Source organism: Pholcus phalangioides, unplaced genomic scaffold (genome assembly GCF_987345545.1).
Source record: "Pholcus phalangioides strain wild (caught in Gottingen) unplaced genomic scaffold, Ppha-v1.0 ptg000029l_1, whole genome shotgun sequence".
Lineage (NCBI taxonomy): Eukaryota > Metazoa > Arthropoda > Arachnida > Araneae > Pholcidae > Pholcus > Pholcus phalangioides.
In genome coordinates this window covers 10,358,558-10,372,846 of record NW_028301619.1, presented here as the reverse complement: position 1 = coordinate 10,372,846, position 14,289 = coordinate 10,358,558, and the positions used below count along the sequence as shown (strand labels likewise).

Sequence of the window (14,289 nt, the reverse complement as noted above, 5' to 3'; positions counted from 1 at the left end):
AGCAAACACATTGAGAAACAAGATCTCCGCGAATGTTTCTAGGTTTTACAACAGATGCTGCGTGACATCACATAAATTTACATGTTTACTACAGGTATTCAAAGTGAAACGTCCTCTGGTGATGACATGTGCAACTAATTCCCCTCCCCCCTTAAAACAAATTCCCATCACTTCTGAAGTCCTCTACAAAATTTCACACTTTTCTTATGACTGTTTCGCCTGTAGACTGCTTTAAAATATGGTCTTTTAATTATGGACGCCCCGTATAAGAGCAATAAGTATATGATGCCTAACTTTCACAGATGAAATTCCTAAAGACCCCTACACACGCTTAGTTATACGTGTACAGTTATACTTGTACAGGCATAACTGAACGGTTCGGTACATCCACACTACTCAGTTATACCTGTGCAGGTGAAGTCTCTCGAACCGCTTCTAGGTGATCTGTGGGGATATATTTTCCTTCTTCAATCTCTTCGCGTCTGTCAATCAGTTCGGATTTTTTAAGCGAGTGCTCTAAAGTTCAAAATTTTCTGACATGATTTCCACAAATGGTGCTAGGCGGGGGCAACCGGGGCCTCTAACCGAATGGGCTAATCACTAAAAAATAAAAAGGAAAAAAATTATACAAAATAAGTGTTTAAGAGGGAGGGGGGGGGGGCAAGAAAATATCTGCCGCGGGATCCCGAGAAGGTTATGGCCCTGGTGTTGTCGGATTGGTTACGGCCATTGGCGTACGCAAAGGGGGAGTTTTGGGGTTCTAACTCCCCCCCCCCTTCCTTGAGCCAAGATTAGTGTTATTTTCCAGGGAAAAAAGTAAACCCTCCTCAGAAGGAAAAAATCTGAAACCCCAGAAAATTCTGCGTACGCCTATGGTTATACGGCGGTAAAAGTTATTACTTCCCAAAAAAAAAGGCGGGTAATGTGGTGCAAAGGTTGGTTAAGGAAAAGGCAACAATTTTTTCGCTCGTTAAATTATTACAGGAATTGAACTTCGCACCGAAAAATTGATATAATTTTCTCAGAATGGATGAAGATACCTATTCAAGGCTGCCTCGACTGCTCTTCTACTCGTCTTTTTTTTTATGTGTATTGTTGAAAGTACATTCCAGATTCCAAGAATAATCCGGATAAGTAACTTCTTTTAAAATAAAAAAAGCTTTATAAATACGTATATTCGTATCCGTGATTATGAGGAGAAAGAAAAGATCAGATATGTGCGTACCCCTGTAGTTAATAAACTATTTCTGAATTCTTCGCACACATTGTAAGTAACACACTCCCCAGTACTAAGTAGCTCCGATAATATACTAACTACTACTAAAACTCCGCAGTTAAAATAGATACTGGATTTTTTTTTATTCATTTACTTCATGCCTATACAACACGTATTGAAAAAATAAATTTTCTCATCAGTTGATCTGAGAGTATTTTTTTGTTGCAGCGGAGAATCTCTTTACTTATTATTGTCTCAGAACATTTTGCTTCGTATTTTAGTTCGCTGGTTCGAAGTCTTTTTTTTTTGTTTGGCCCAGAAATTATAATTAATAAATTAAATCAGGGATTCTTAACCCCTTTTGTGTTTCATGGACCCTTTGCTCCAATGAAATAAAGGTGACGGTATAACATCGTTAATAATATAAAAAGACCACCAATAATATTCAGTATATAGGCTATGCAAAAACATGAGTTAATCAGGGCCGAAACTAGTTGGGGGGGGGGGTTGGCAACTGCCCGGGTGGCAAAATTGAGAGGGCGGCAATTTTAGGTGGGAACAAAGAACACCGCTATAAAATTATCGAACTTTAAAGTTTGAAAGGGAGAAAAAAATTATAGTTACGGCCCTAGAGCTAATTGTTTTTCATATCCTAGGTCACGGACCGCCCTGGTTTAGAAACACTTTTACAAATAATCAATAAAAAATTGTCATAGTACATTATTTGAATATAGAGTTCATATGTGTTTCGGTGTTTATAATTTCGGGAAAATTTATTGAAAATAGACTGATTTCAGAAGAAAAAAGAATGTGGATTTGAACAATGGTCGAAGTATTTCTGAAATTTCATTTCGATTTCTTTATTCGATATGAATTGGAAAAAAAATGAATATTGTGAAAATTACGCCATTAGAAAAATTTCTTCTAATTTAAAGGCAATCCGCCTCCAAAAAAAATTATTCAATTAGCATTCAGCTTCGTTATCAGTAATAAAGAAGAGGGAAGAAAGAAGGACAGAATAACGAAGAGGAAAAACAACTGCGCAGTTATACCTGATGGCTCCTACACACGCTCAGTTATACCTGCGCAGGCATAATTGTAGTTAACCGAATCGAAAAACCATTCCCTTCAGGTCGAATGTGCAGGTCAACTGACGGCCCCTACACACGCTCAGTTATGCTTGCACAGTTGGCCTGTACGGGCATAACTGCGCAGGTATAACTGAGCGTGTGTAGGGACCTTAATCAAAATTAGTGCGGTAATTCTATTTTTATCCCGCCGGGATAAAAATTTGTAGCCCAGGACGACAAATCTTAGGAAGGAGTGGTCAATAAAATTAGAGTAAAATGGGAGAAAGGTGGCAAGATTTTTTATAACGGCACAGAGAATTTTTATAATGGCTCTTATCCGTGGCCCGGTTGAATACTTTTTGAGTGTGGATGGCCCGGACATAAACACGACTAATGGGAAATAAATGGCGATCGTCATTTTTGTCATACTTAACCACCACATCCTTTTGTATAGGCCTCGCTCAAGCAATATTGAATAAATAAATAATAACAGGTTTTTTGGTTACAAGTAATGTCTCGGAAATCGTTTGAAAAAAGCAGAAGAGAGAACAGCGATTGACTATAACTATAGTGATAATTAGAGCCCGGAAGTTTAGGCACTAAAAATGGTCAAAATAGGCAGGCGAAAAAGGCGCTAAAAAGGCATTTATGGAAAAAATAAAACTATGGTATTAATAAAAGGTCTAAAAGCTAGCTGAAAAATTTGTTGCATTTAATCCCTCTACTGCTTTAATTATGGTTTATAATATGGCATTAACTGCCTTAATGCAGTTTATGCCATAACTGCCTTATAATGCAAGTTAAACTAATTTCAAGCTTAAAATGTCAGTAGACCCCTCATTATTAGGTCAATTCCAGGACCACAATTACCAGGCGCGGAGCCCGTAGAGAAATTGACATGCGGGACTCCTTCAAGTAGCGAATAATTCTCGTTTATTTGCTGTATTATTTGGAATGATCATTATCATTTCTATAGTTGAAAAATAGCTATCTTGTTCTAAGTAGAAAAAAAATTAGTTTTTTTTAATATTACCACGTATGCGGGACTCCTTCAAGCGCGGGGCCGTGTGTGGCCGCATCTGTCGCACACCCCTGAGGGCGACTGGTAAATTTAATCGAATACTAAATATATGTATGTAAAATAAATAGCCTCGGTTGTTTGCAGTGCATTAATGGTAATATCAGCAGAACAACATGGGACCCAGAGCCCTGTCTGCGTCTACCTCGCCTTGTGTGAACCATGACGTCAATTGATGACCTCTTGGGACAGTCATCGGTGAGCTATACATATACAATGCAGTCCAATACCTGAGCGAGACATGTTTATGTGAAGCATGTGGAGAAACAAAAATTTCTAATTTCCCTATGCTTGTCTAACATGGGTTGCGTTTATCTGAAACAAAATCATTCACGTCTTTAGGCCGGTTTACACTAAAATTGTTTTTGCAAAAGTTTTCGTCGGTTTGTCATTTCGTCAGTCTTGTGCTGTTGCTGGTAGTAGTTATGGATGAAGAATTTTTTTTACCATTTGCTATAGGGGAGAAATTTATCATTTGCAACCTCTGTATGGCTTCGGTTTTAAAAAACATGAAGCTTATGTGGATGCAGGGGCGTCGGAAGTGTTTCTAAACTGTGGGTGCACTCGTCTTTAGTTCTATATCGGAAATTTTAATTTCTGAATCAATTCTGGGAGTGCTCGGATCCATGCCACAAATTACTGTGGATTCTTGAGCACCCACAGCAGCTCCGGCTACGACGCCACTGTGTGGATGATTGTATTGGATGAAATAATTTGCGGAAGAAGCTAATTTTTGAATGCCAGTTTATGAAGAAGTTGAGGAATATTACGCCCACAGTGAAAGTTTAGCGACTAAATTGTCCATGTTTCATCATATTACTTATTGCGGCTCAAATGTCACGGTGAAATCACAGACTCGGGTTTTATCAAGGTGAGTTGGTGAAAGTCCATAAAACGCTTGTAAAAGTTTTCATTTCGGATTTTTACCAAGTCAAAGTCCGTTTTAAATGAATCAATTAATCACCATGAAACTTATTAGTTTCTGATGCTTATTAGTTTATGAATAATAATTTTATAATTATAAACAAATAAGGAATTAACATCTTGACGCTATTTAAGTATTTGATGCTCATAATTAATTTACTCCAACCAGTTAAATTAATTCATTTATAAAACGGGCTTTAACATCATTAACTTAATAATTCCCCACCCTTCTTGATTAATTAATAATTGCTCAATAGTTATAATTACTAATGTGAATGACACTTATTAATGAATTAATAGTAATAAGTATTTAAGAGAGTAAAACTTATTTCGTTATGATGGCTCGCTGACGCACGGGGGTGCTTCGCCCACTGATCTGCCTCTCCACGCATTGCATCATTATCCCGCACCCCTCTGGAGATGTCGGAACACTAACTAATGGCCTTGAGTACAAGTGAACCTAAACCTGGATACGTGGCAGCATTTAGGAAAACTAATAAGTTAATTATCGTTTTTTTATTCTGCAAAACGGGTTTTTACTGTTGAGAATAAATAAAATAAATAAAAAATTAATTAATATTAATTCCTAATTAATTTAATTTTAAACTGTTCGATTACTATATTAAGTAATTAATAAGCGTCAAGAACTAATAAGTTAACGATGGTTTATTTACTGAATAAAAACGGGCTTTGACTTGGTAATGAGTCCCAAATAGAAACGTTTGCATCATTTTTCGGATTTTAACCATCTCACCTTGTCTCCGAGCTTTGAACCGTGGCATATACATCGGAGTAGATGTAGCAACTGAACATTATATTGGCCCTCTAATAGAAAGAGGTTAGCCACCCATGATATAATAGATTAATTTAATCTCCTCTACCTCAGATGATAATCAGATAAATATATCATTAATGTGAACCATCAAATCCAGTGATGTGATGCGGCGTGGCTTCTAGGGGCGTCCCGGCGAGATGAAGATATTCATTTTTGTGCCTCTTTTTGCTTTGAATTGGTACTTTTATAATTGAAAACACCACTTAACTACAGGGCCGTCTTAAGAGCATCATGGGCCCCGGGCCAAATGATTTTTCCGAGGCCCTACTAGGCAAATTTTCGAAAATCTCAACCAGATCCTATTTTTGTGAGGCCCCCTTTACTCTTGAGGCCCCGGGCCGTGCCCAGGTGGGCCCATGCCTTACGACGGCATTGCTCAATTATTCTGGGAAGCAGCAGTAAAATCATGAACTGGGCAAGTGAGCTGCGGGTGACATAAAACTCATTTTCCTATATGGCCTTATTGTGCATTTATGGGCCCGGGACAGACTTCTATTTGGAGTAAGCAGAGATCTGCCCAGACTTTTTTGCAGGGTCCGGTTTTTGTGAAAATTTTCTTTATTTTTGTGAAATGTGTCATTAATTTTGTGAGAAATGAGTAATTTTGTAGGAAGCGACATAATCTAGTTAATCTATCGCAAAAGAAATGAAATTTCAAAAATTTATGGATTCATTATTTTTTTATTTCGTGAAGGGTTCGTTTTTCTGATCCGGAATTTTGTGAAGGGTCCGGAAAACGGACCCAAATTTTGGATGAACAGACCCCTGCTTAGTATAAATTTTCGTGGGCCCCATTTGGCTCGGAGCCCTGGAACAGTGCCCCAGCCTAGTTACGTTCCCGATTTTCTATCACATTTATTGTTGAAAACACAAGTTTTTTTTTTTAATCCAAGGAAAATACACACCGGACGAGAATTTTTTTTTCTCCCCAGAGAGAGGCAAGTGAAAGAACAGATTTCTGAAGAGCTAATGCGTCACAGTGCAGGATGGAAGTGCATCAGCGTAACTCTATTATCAAACATTGGTGATGAAGCAATGTTGGATAAAAGATTTTACACCTCACGTAATGTATTGGCTCACTTTCAACCATCTCAGATGATAATGAAATAAATGTATCATCAACAAATTAAGTGATGTCATGCATGAACAGCCGAGCCCGGATATAACCAAGTCGCACGGGAACGTGAAAACATTCCACATATCCGATATTCGTGAAAACCGATACACCATAAATATTCGAGTTTAATGAGAAAAACTATTCGACCTATTCGCGATGGGTCTGTACGAGAAACAGGTGGTCCTTGTACAGACTTGAAAATTTAAGAAATTAAAATTATTTATGTATGTCACAAACCTTAAAGATATATATTCACGTAGGGGGTTTTAATTAATACCCGTGTACTGCAAATCAGTGTTTCTCAAAGTGTGAGTCGCAGAGCTTCTAGGATAGTCACAAACCTTTACCAGAGGCGAGCTGTCGATATTGATTTGTTCAGTGCTTTGAAGTGCTACTCGAAGTATTCTGGGAAGCCGTGGGTGAACGTTGAGACACAAGGGTGAAATGCAAGGCAAAATTTTAAAAATCACGGATGTAAGTGGTCAGTCGAATTGTTACCGATATTTCAATAGTTCTGACGTTTACAAAGACTTTCTTTCAAACCGAGCACGACTCCGGTCTACTACTTCAAACACCAACTCTGGCCATATCGCTATATTGCAATTTACTGCCATTAGTGAGATGGGTTGGAAGTGAAGGTGCTGTCTATCGGTGACGACTCCGGTCTATCGCCATGGGGAAGTTTACTACCGAATGAGTTGTGCCGGGAATGCGAGTGTGTGCCGGAATGCAGTCTCAGTGCGTATAAGGTGTTGTGCCTGATATTGCAGTGCTGACATCAATATTTTAAATTGGGAATGGAGCGTAATGAGACTGAATATTTGAACCGTTATAGGTCTGTAGCTCTCAGTGGCGAGACTTTTAACGTGAGCTCGACTCACATTCACGTCTCGAAGTTGAAAACCAACTTCAACCGATGACCACTGTGGTGCATGGTTTATTTTGTGATCTTGCCGAGAATGCACAAGCAGAAGAAACGTGAAAATATAACTTTAATATCGGAACAACTACATGTTAGTGAACGAACAGTGAACGGTGAGTAGATAAGAGCGAGATCACAATTTATACAATATGCTGGCGCTAGTGTCTAATAAGGTAACAGCTACGTCACAAGTTCAGTTCGGATCAGATCACCACATTCCTTCCCCTTGCTGAGACATTATGCAAAGTCGTCGATGCCATACCTCTTCGGCTTGGACACCATTCTCTTTGCTCTAGAAGAAGCAATTGATGGTTGAACTGGAGATGACCGAATAGGAACCTGGGAGGACTCGTCGACTTGCAACGGTTCAGAGACAGGAACCACAGGAGTCTGCTGTTCGTCTGGAACTCTAGCTTCTTTTGCAGGTTCAGAAACCATTCGATCTTCACCCGGTGACTTCACTACACGATTTCTCATCTGATCTGCGTGACGTTTCACGATATCTCCAGATGGTTTCATCGCTTGATACGAAACTGGACCTGTCGGTTTGACGATGGTAGCTGGGACCCAACACTGTCCTTGCGCGTAATTTTTCACATATACCGTATCTTCCACAGAAAATCGACGCACTTTTCGATTATCAGACTCAAATTTGAGGTTTAGATTTTCTCGTTGATTTCTCACGAAATCGGGATGCAAACGGTCTAAGCAGGTGCGCAATCTCCTTCCCATTAACAGTTCTGCCGGACTCAATCCTGTAGAACTGCACGGCATAATATGTTGATGTAATAGAAACTGGGAGAGTCGCTTTTGCCATGAGCCGGATACGATGTGTTTTAATGCATCTTTGGTAATTTGAACGAAACGTTCAGCTTGCCCATTTCCCGCAGCTCTGTGAGGTGCAACTAGTACAACGCGAATGGAGTTGGATTCGAGAAATTTTCGATACTCGAGAGATGAAAATGGTGGGTCCGTTATCCGACACTATAGAATCCGGGATACCATGAGGTTCAAACCAGAACCATGAAAGCCCAAATTTACATGTACGTTTGTTTAGGGGTGCCATGAGCGCAGAATTTGTGTTTATGGATGACAACGCCCGTCCTCACATCATCGTCAAACACCGTAAACGAATGCCTTGAATCTGAGGATATAACCCGTATGGAATGGCCAGCATTCTCACCTGACTTGAATCCGATAGAGCATGTGTGGGACATGCTTGGCCGACGAGTTGCAGCCCGTCAACCACCTCCTACATGTGTACCGGAACTTCGGAGAGCATTGCTTGCTGAGTGGAATGATCTTCCCCAAGATCAGATCGATAATTTGATACTCAGCATGCCTAGGCGTTGTACGGACTGTATTTCATCGCATGAGAGACATACAATGTATTAACCATCATACCAACCATGTAATAGTAAGTTTTTGTAAAGGCGATATTTTTTACAATTGCTCCAGGGAGCAAAAATCGTAGTTTTTATAAATGGTATCATACATACACCATCGTTTTTGTTCTTTATCTTTTGTTTAATAAATGGGCTTTATGAATAAGTAACGTTTGTTTTGTTTCTGAACCTTTATTTGCCGGAGCTGGCATTATCCTTAATTTATGGACATGAGTGTATATATACCAACATTTCATATTCATTCCAGTCCAACATATAACCCAATTTCATATTCATTCCAGTCCAACATATAACCCAATTTCATATTCATTCCAGTCCAACATATAACCCAATTTCATATTCATTCCAGTCCAACATATAACCCAATTTCATATTCATTCCAGTCCAACATATAACCCAATTTCATATTTTCCTACCTCTATTGCTCACACAATCATCATTTGAACACCCCCCTCCACCTTGTCATTAAAAGTCAGCAAATGCGACCACCCCCCTCGCACCACGATTGGTGACGTATTACTTGAAGATGACCCCTTATATCCCATAGATATAAATATGCCCATTCGTTATAACGATATTTTCAACATTATTTTATTATTGTATTGCAGGTTCACTAGGACGGAATTGAATTCATTATAACCGATAAGCATCCAAACGCGTTCGTTTCTGTTTTATTCATAATATTCAGCTAGAGGACACCAGTATCGATTGGTGAGGGACAATGCAAGGTTATGGTGTCGCAGGGAATTTTTCTCCAATAGGGTTGTTAATAAATGGAATAGCTTACCCCCGGAGGTAGTAAATTGTAACACAATTGACACGTTTAAAAAGAAATACGATAAACATGTTGGGGTAAATCGAGAAGCTATCCATTCTTAGAATAAGACAACCATAAGTAATCTTTATGGGCATCGTATAATATTTTATCATGTGTATATATTGTTTGTAATTTGTGTTAATTGCATTTTTAATTGGGTTGCTGTATTTTTGAAACATATGACAACCATATTTTTATGGGCATCTTTTTATCAGCCACCTCGTTGGGCATTTTGCCTGTTGTGGCGTTGTATTTGTATTTGTATTTGTATTAGAGAAATTTAAATCTCTGATATTCACATAGGGAATTAAGGTCTTTGTAGCTCCCACTGACTTAAGTATGTGATAGAAGTAAAAAAAAATATTTTTTCTTTATTTAAAATCATTTTTATACCATTCAAATCGTATGAACCAATTCAGTTCGTCGAGACGAAAACTTGGATATCCAATTGATATCTACCACTCATTTTTTAATTACGTTATCAAATCGCAAAATACATAGTATATAAACTTGAGCAATTGAAACTGCAGCATAGAAAGCATAAACATTAATCTTTTTTTAAATATTGGATGAGCAGGCTGACTTTGGTAAAAGAAACTTTGATAAAGAGCGTTTTTTATCAAAGTTGCCCATTACACTATCAAATTTTTTTGTCAAACTTATTTTATAAATTATCTTTGACAAAGAACTTTTCTAGTGTAATGGCGCTGCTGTTGAGTCGCAGATTTTCGTGTCCCGCACGCACGATTCTTCGTATTCGGTAGGGGTTTTTTAAAAATTAAACCGTCATTTTGACAGAGTTCGCACTCTTATGAAAAATATAATATCAACGTTATTTACATAACTACGGTATTATCAATAATTTCTTTAATTCCTGAATTATTTTACTTCTTTCTGAATTTTTATTAAATATTATTTGTTCTTTCCAAGGTTTCGACTTTTAATTAGCTTTAAATTTTCATTCATTATAGAGTTATTTTTAATTCCGGAATTCATTAATTTCAGAATTCATTATGGGATTCATTAATTTCAGAATTCATTATGGGATTCATTAATTTCAGAATTCATTATGGGATTCATTAATTTCAGAATTCATTATGGGATTCATTAATTTCAGAATTCATTATGGGATTCATTAATTTCAGAATTCATTATGGGATTCATTAATTTCAGAATTCATTATGAGATTCATTAATTTCAGAATTCATTATGAGATTCATTATGGGCTTCGTTAATTTCGAAATTCAGTATGGGATTCACTAATTTCGGGATTTTCATTGAAGAGGAATAATTTTTCATTAAATCTGAAATTTAATTATTAATTTCATTAGTTCTGATCATTTTTGTCGCACCACGGTCATTTTCTGCACACGAGGGCTAATTAGACCGGGACCTACAATTTATTGCCGATTTCGAACGGCAGGCTTGTTTTTAATACTCATCGGGAGGTTGGTGCGCTAACCCCTCGATGGGAGACTCCCTGCGGTAGCAATTTTTTTGCTGCGGTCAAGTCGCCATTTCTTGTTGTACTCCTGTGTCAGGAAAGTTTTCTGACAAGGACGAACCGGGTATCGAACTCGCGACACCTCTAAACACATTAGTTCTGTTTTCCATTACATATGAATTTCCAGCAGTTTTAGAATTTATTCATTTTAAATTGTATGGTTTAACTAACGATAATTTGAAGCTGTTTTGTAACTTTTTTCAATCTGAGTCGGGCATAGTATTATGGAATATGCTTTTTCTATCGTTTTGCCATTCAGAGGAAAGAAATTCACACCTCACTCAGGGCCTAAATGGGGGGGGGGGGGGGACTGGACAACCCTCCAAAATGTGAGAAACTGATATACTGTGTATGGGATAACATAATTAAGTCTATTGTACCATCACTTTGGTCCCTCTATGAAAGAAATTTCTGGCCGTACACCACGGTTTTGCCAGTACTAATTCAACGACTTTCATTTTGCATGCAAAGAATGAGATTTCTTTTGATGTACACGATATCCCAAAAATTTGTAAAAATTTCAGAAATTCGTTCAGTTTGGTTGAAATAGCGTGTTGTATGTGCTCAAACAATTTTTTTTGGGGTCAACTACTTTTATTAGCATTCAGGCAAATGTTCACAAGAGGTTACACTTTGCGAATGAGTAAGAACACTTTTTTTTTTTTTTTTTTTTTCAAACCGAGCACAACTCAGGTCTATTGCCATAGGCAATTTACTACCTAGTGAGTTGTGCCGGAAGTGTAAGTGCGTGTACCTAACAGTCTGAGTGCATATCTAGTGTTGTGTATGATTTTTCAGTGCTGCCATCTATATCTCAGAAGTGAAGTGAGTGATGTGTAGTGACTGAATATTTGTACTGTTTGTAGGACTGTTGCTCTATGTGGCGAGACTTTTTAACGGGGAGATCGGCTCGCATTTGCGCCTTGAAGTTGGGAACCACAGAAAACCAACTTCAGCCGACCACCACTGTGGTGACGGTGGGGCTCGAACCCGGGTTCCCGCGATGCGAGTCCGTCATTATGACCACTCGACCACCACAGCGGCGAGTAAGAACACTTAACTGATAAATGTACATGTCCAGATGACTACATTTTGTGGTGAACGTGGCTTCTTGCATCTCGAATAAAGTATACAAGCTCATGGCCCTCACATCATGCAGTAGGATCCTTCTATAGTGAATTTACAGTGTGAGAAAAGAACCAAAAAAATTGCAAGAATCATCCCAGACCCACAGAATGGAGCCCTGTCAGCCTCTCTTGTGGGGTAATAATATGCTATATACACACAACATAAATACGCTAAGGGCACGCCATGCTATACACACAGAACACACATTCCAGCATGTAAAGATTCATTAGAAATTTTGCAAACGAATGTATGAGAGGTACATGTATGGTTAAGTAGTAGCAGTGGTATAGTTACATTTAGGACGTAACTCTGGACCAAAAATCAACTAATGAAAGTTCTGATGAGCGTGGAGAGTAACAGCTGTAAAAACAGTATTTTTGACTGTACAGTTAAGTAAAGAACCGCGAACCTGAAGCTATCTGGACCTGAACTTTTCTATCCTGTTTAGATGTCAACCATAAAAGATGTCAAACAATGGATAAAAATAAATATTTTTGGAACTCGAGGCAGGACTGCAGACAGGCCAAGCTGGCCTTGGAAACCCAACCAAATATTGCCAAAACACTTATTTTTTACTGCATAAGCGGAGATAGATGTGAAAGTCTGGGGGGGGGGGGGACATGGCACGATGATGTCAATTCATATATACGCATATGCATTAGATCAGTAAGCTCCACCTTTGACAATGCCCCCTCCTGTATCTCCGCCCATGTCTTACTGGATAGAAAACAGATTTGACAGGTTATACAGATCATCACTAGTCATGCTAACCTAGCAAAACACCTACACAACTGTGGCTATGTAGATTCACCTATTTGTCCTGTGTGTGGAGAAGACGACGAAACTCCTCTTCACTATATGGGACGATGCCCAACCTTCTTTATCCTGAGAAGGAACTATTTTAGTGATCATCAGGTGACACCAAGTGAAGTAGTAAATGCAGCCAGAGAGCATTTACAACTTGATAAATTTTCTTAATTATACTAAACACTTGAGCTCATGGTGAGTATCAATTCTCTACTCTAACTTGAACTCTCTTATGTGTTATTTTCCAATAAATCCATGTCGAGTTCTTGGCCATATCCTTGGGAGACCTCCTCTGCTCCTTTTCTCAAAAAGGGTGCTGCAGACAGGTGCAACCTCCTCATTTATTTAGATATGGCCTTTATATCGGTTGCAGTTATACTATAATATCCCACATACAGGGGTTCAGCAAAATGGGTACAGTTACCATACCTTCCTCCATTCCCAATGCTGTTGCAAAACCTCTGGGACATCTCCACAGTATCCTACTTCTTCTCATCTACATGATCCACAATCCATGTTATACTACTTGGTGTCAGAGAAATTGACAAAATTGCCTAAGCTCTTCCAACGAGGGACACTAGAATAATAATGATGAGTGAAGAACCATAGGCAGGATTTTCTCAAGGGAAGAGGGTTTCCAGTGTAAAAAACCCAGTGTGGTGTTTTCTTCACCTGGATTAAAAGACTAAATTCACTATGAAAGCACTCGCATCAATTCTGATACCCAAATACATGACAAGCTTCAGTTAATAGTAATGAGAAGACGGTTCCGGGATAGGAGGTGTGGTCCACTGCAATTGAAATATCTAGACGTTTTGTCCACATTTAAGAAGGAAGGGGGAGAAGGCATCTTCAATATTGGATGAGCGCAATTGTCCAGAGACAACCTAGAGTCGCATTGTTGTTTATAGGAAGGCCTCGATTTGGGTTTTATTGAGCTGATATCAGGCTGTTGACCAATCATAACAATGGTATTGGTTTGACCAATCAGTAGGTCAAGGGAGAAACCAATCTGAGATCCAACCGAGCAGACCAATCTGCAGTTATGTAAGCAGAAAAAATCAGCAGTTGATATGTTTAATAAACATTTGCATGAATGTAAATAAGATAGTTTACTATGGAATGCTGCAATTTGAATACATGAAGCCTTATCTATTGACAAGATTTCAAGTCAGATTTTGTCTACCACAAGAATTCTTTTTACCTGATGATATTTTTTAAAAACTGTATTCAAATATACCACATATTTTTACAAATTTATGGGTCACCCCTGTATTTTCAACATGATTGAGAAACAATATCAAAATTCTTCATGTGAAATAAAATAAACTCTTGTGAATGACACAGACAAAACTTTATTGTCTGGGATAAATACTCTTTGGTCCTTTCAGACTACACATGCAACTTAAATAGTCTTTCAAATATTTCTACAAAACTCGTAAAATGCTATAAATAAATAAAGCTA

General features: G+C 38.2%; 1 protein-coding gene across 1 annotated transcript; it reads right to left on the bottom strand.

The window, feature by feature from the left end:
- Window positions 1-7,399: 7,399 nt before the first annotated feature.
- On the bottom strand, window positions 7,400-7,936 carry LOC149067675 (uncharacterized). The gene has a single exon (XM_089252423.1). It carries the CDS (start codon window positions 7,934-7,936, stop codon window positions 7,400-7,402), a length of 537 nt encoding a protein of 178 aa, XP_089108549.1.
- Between the last annotated feature and the right edge of the window lie 6,353 nt (window positions 7,937-14,289).

What these genes read in the sequence shown, in the direction of transcription:
- LOC149067675 (XM_089252423.1), bottom strand. Translation starts at nt 7,936, where the DNA reads ATGCCGTGCAGTTCTACAGGATTGAGTCCGGCAGAACTGTTAATGGGA.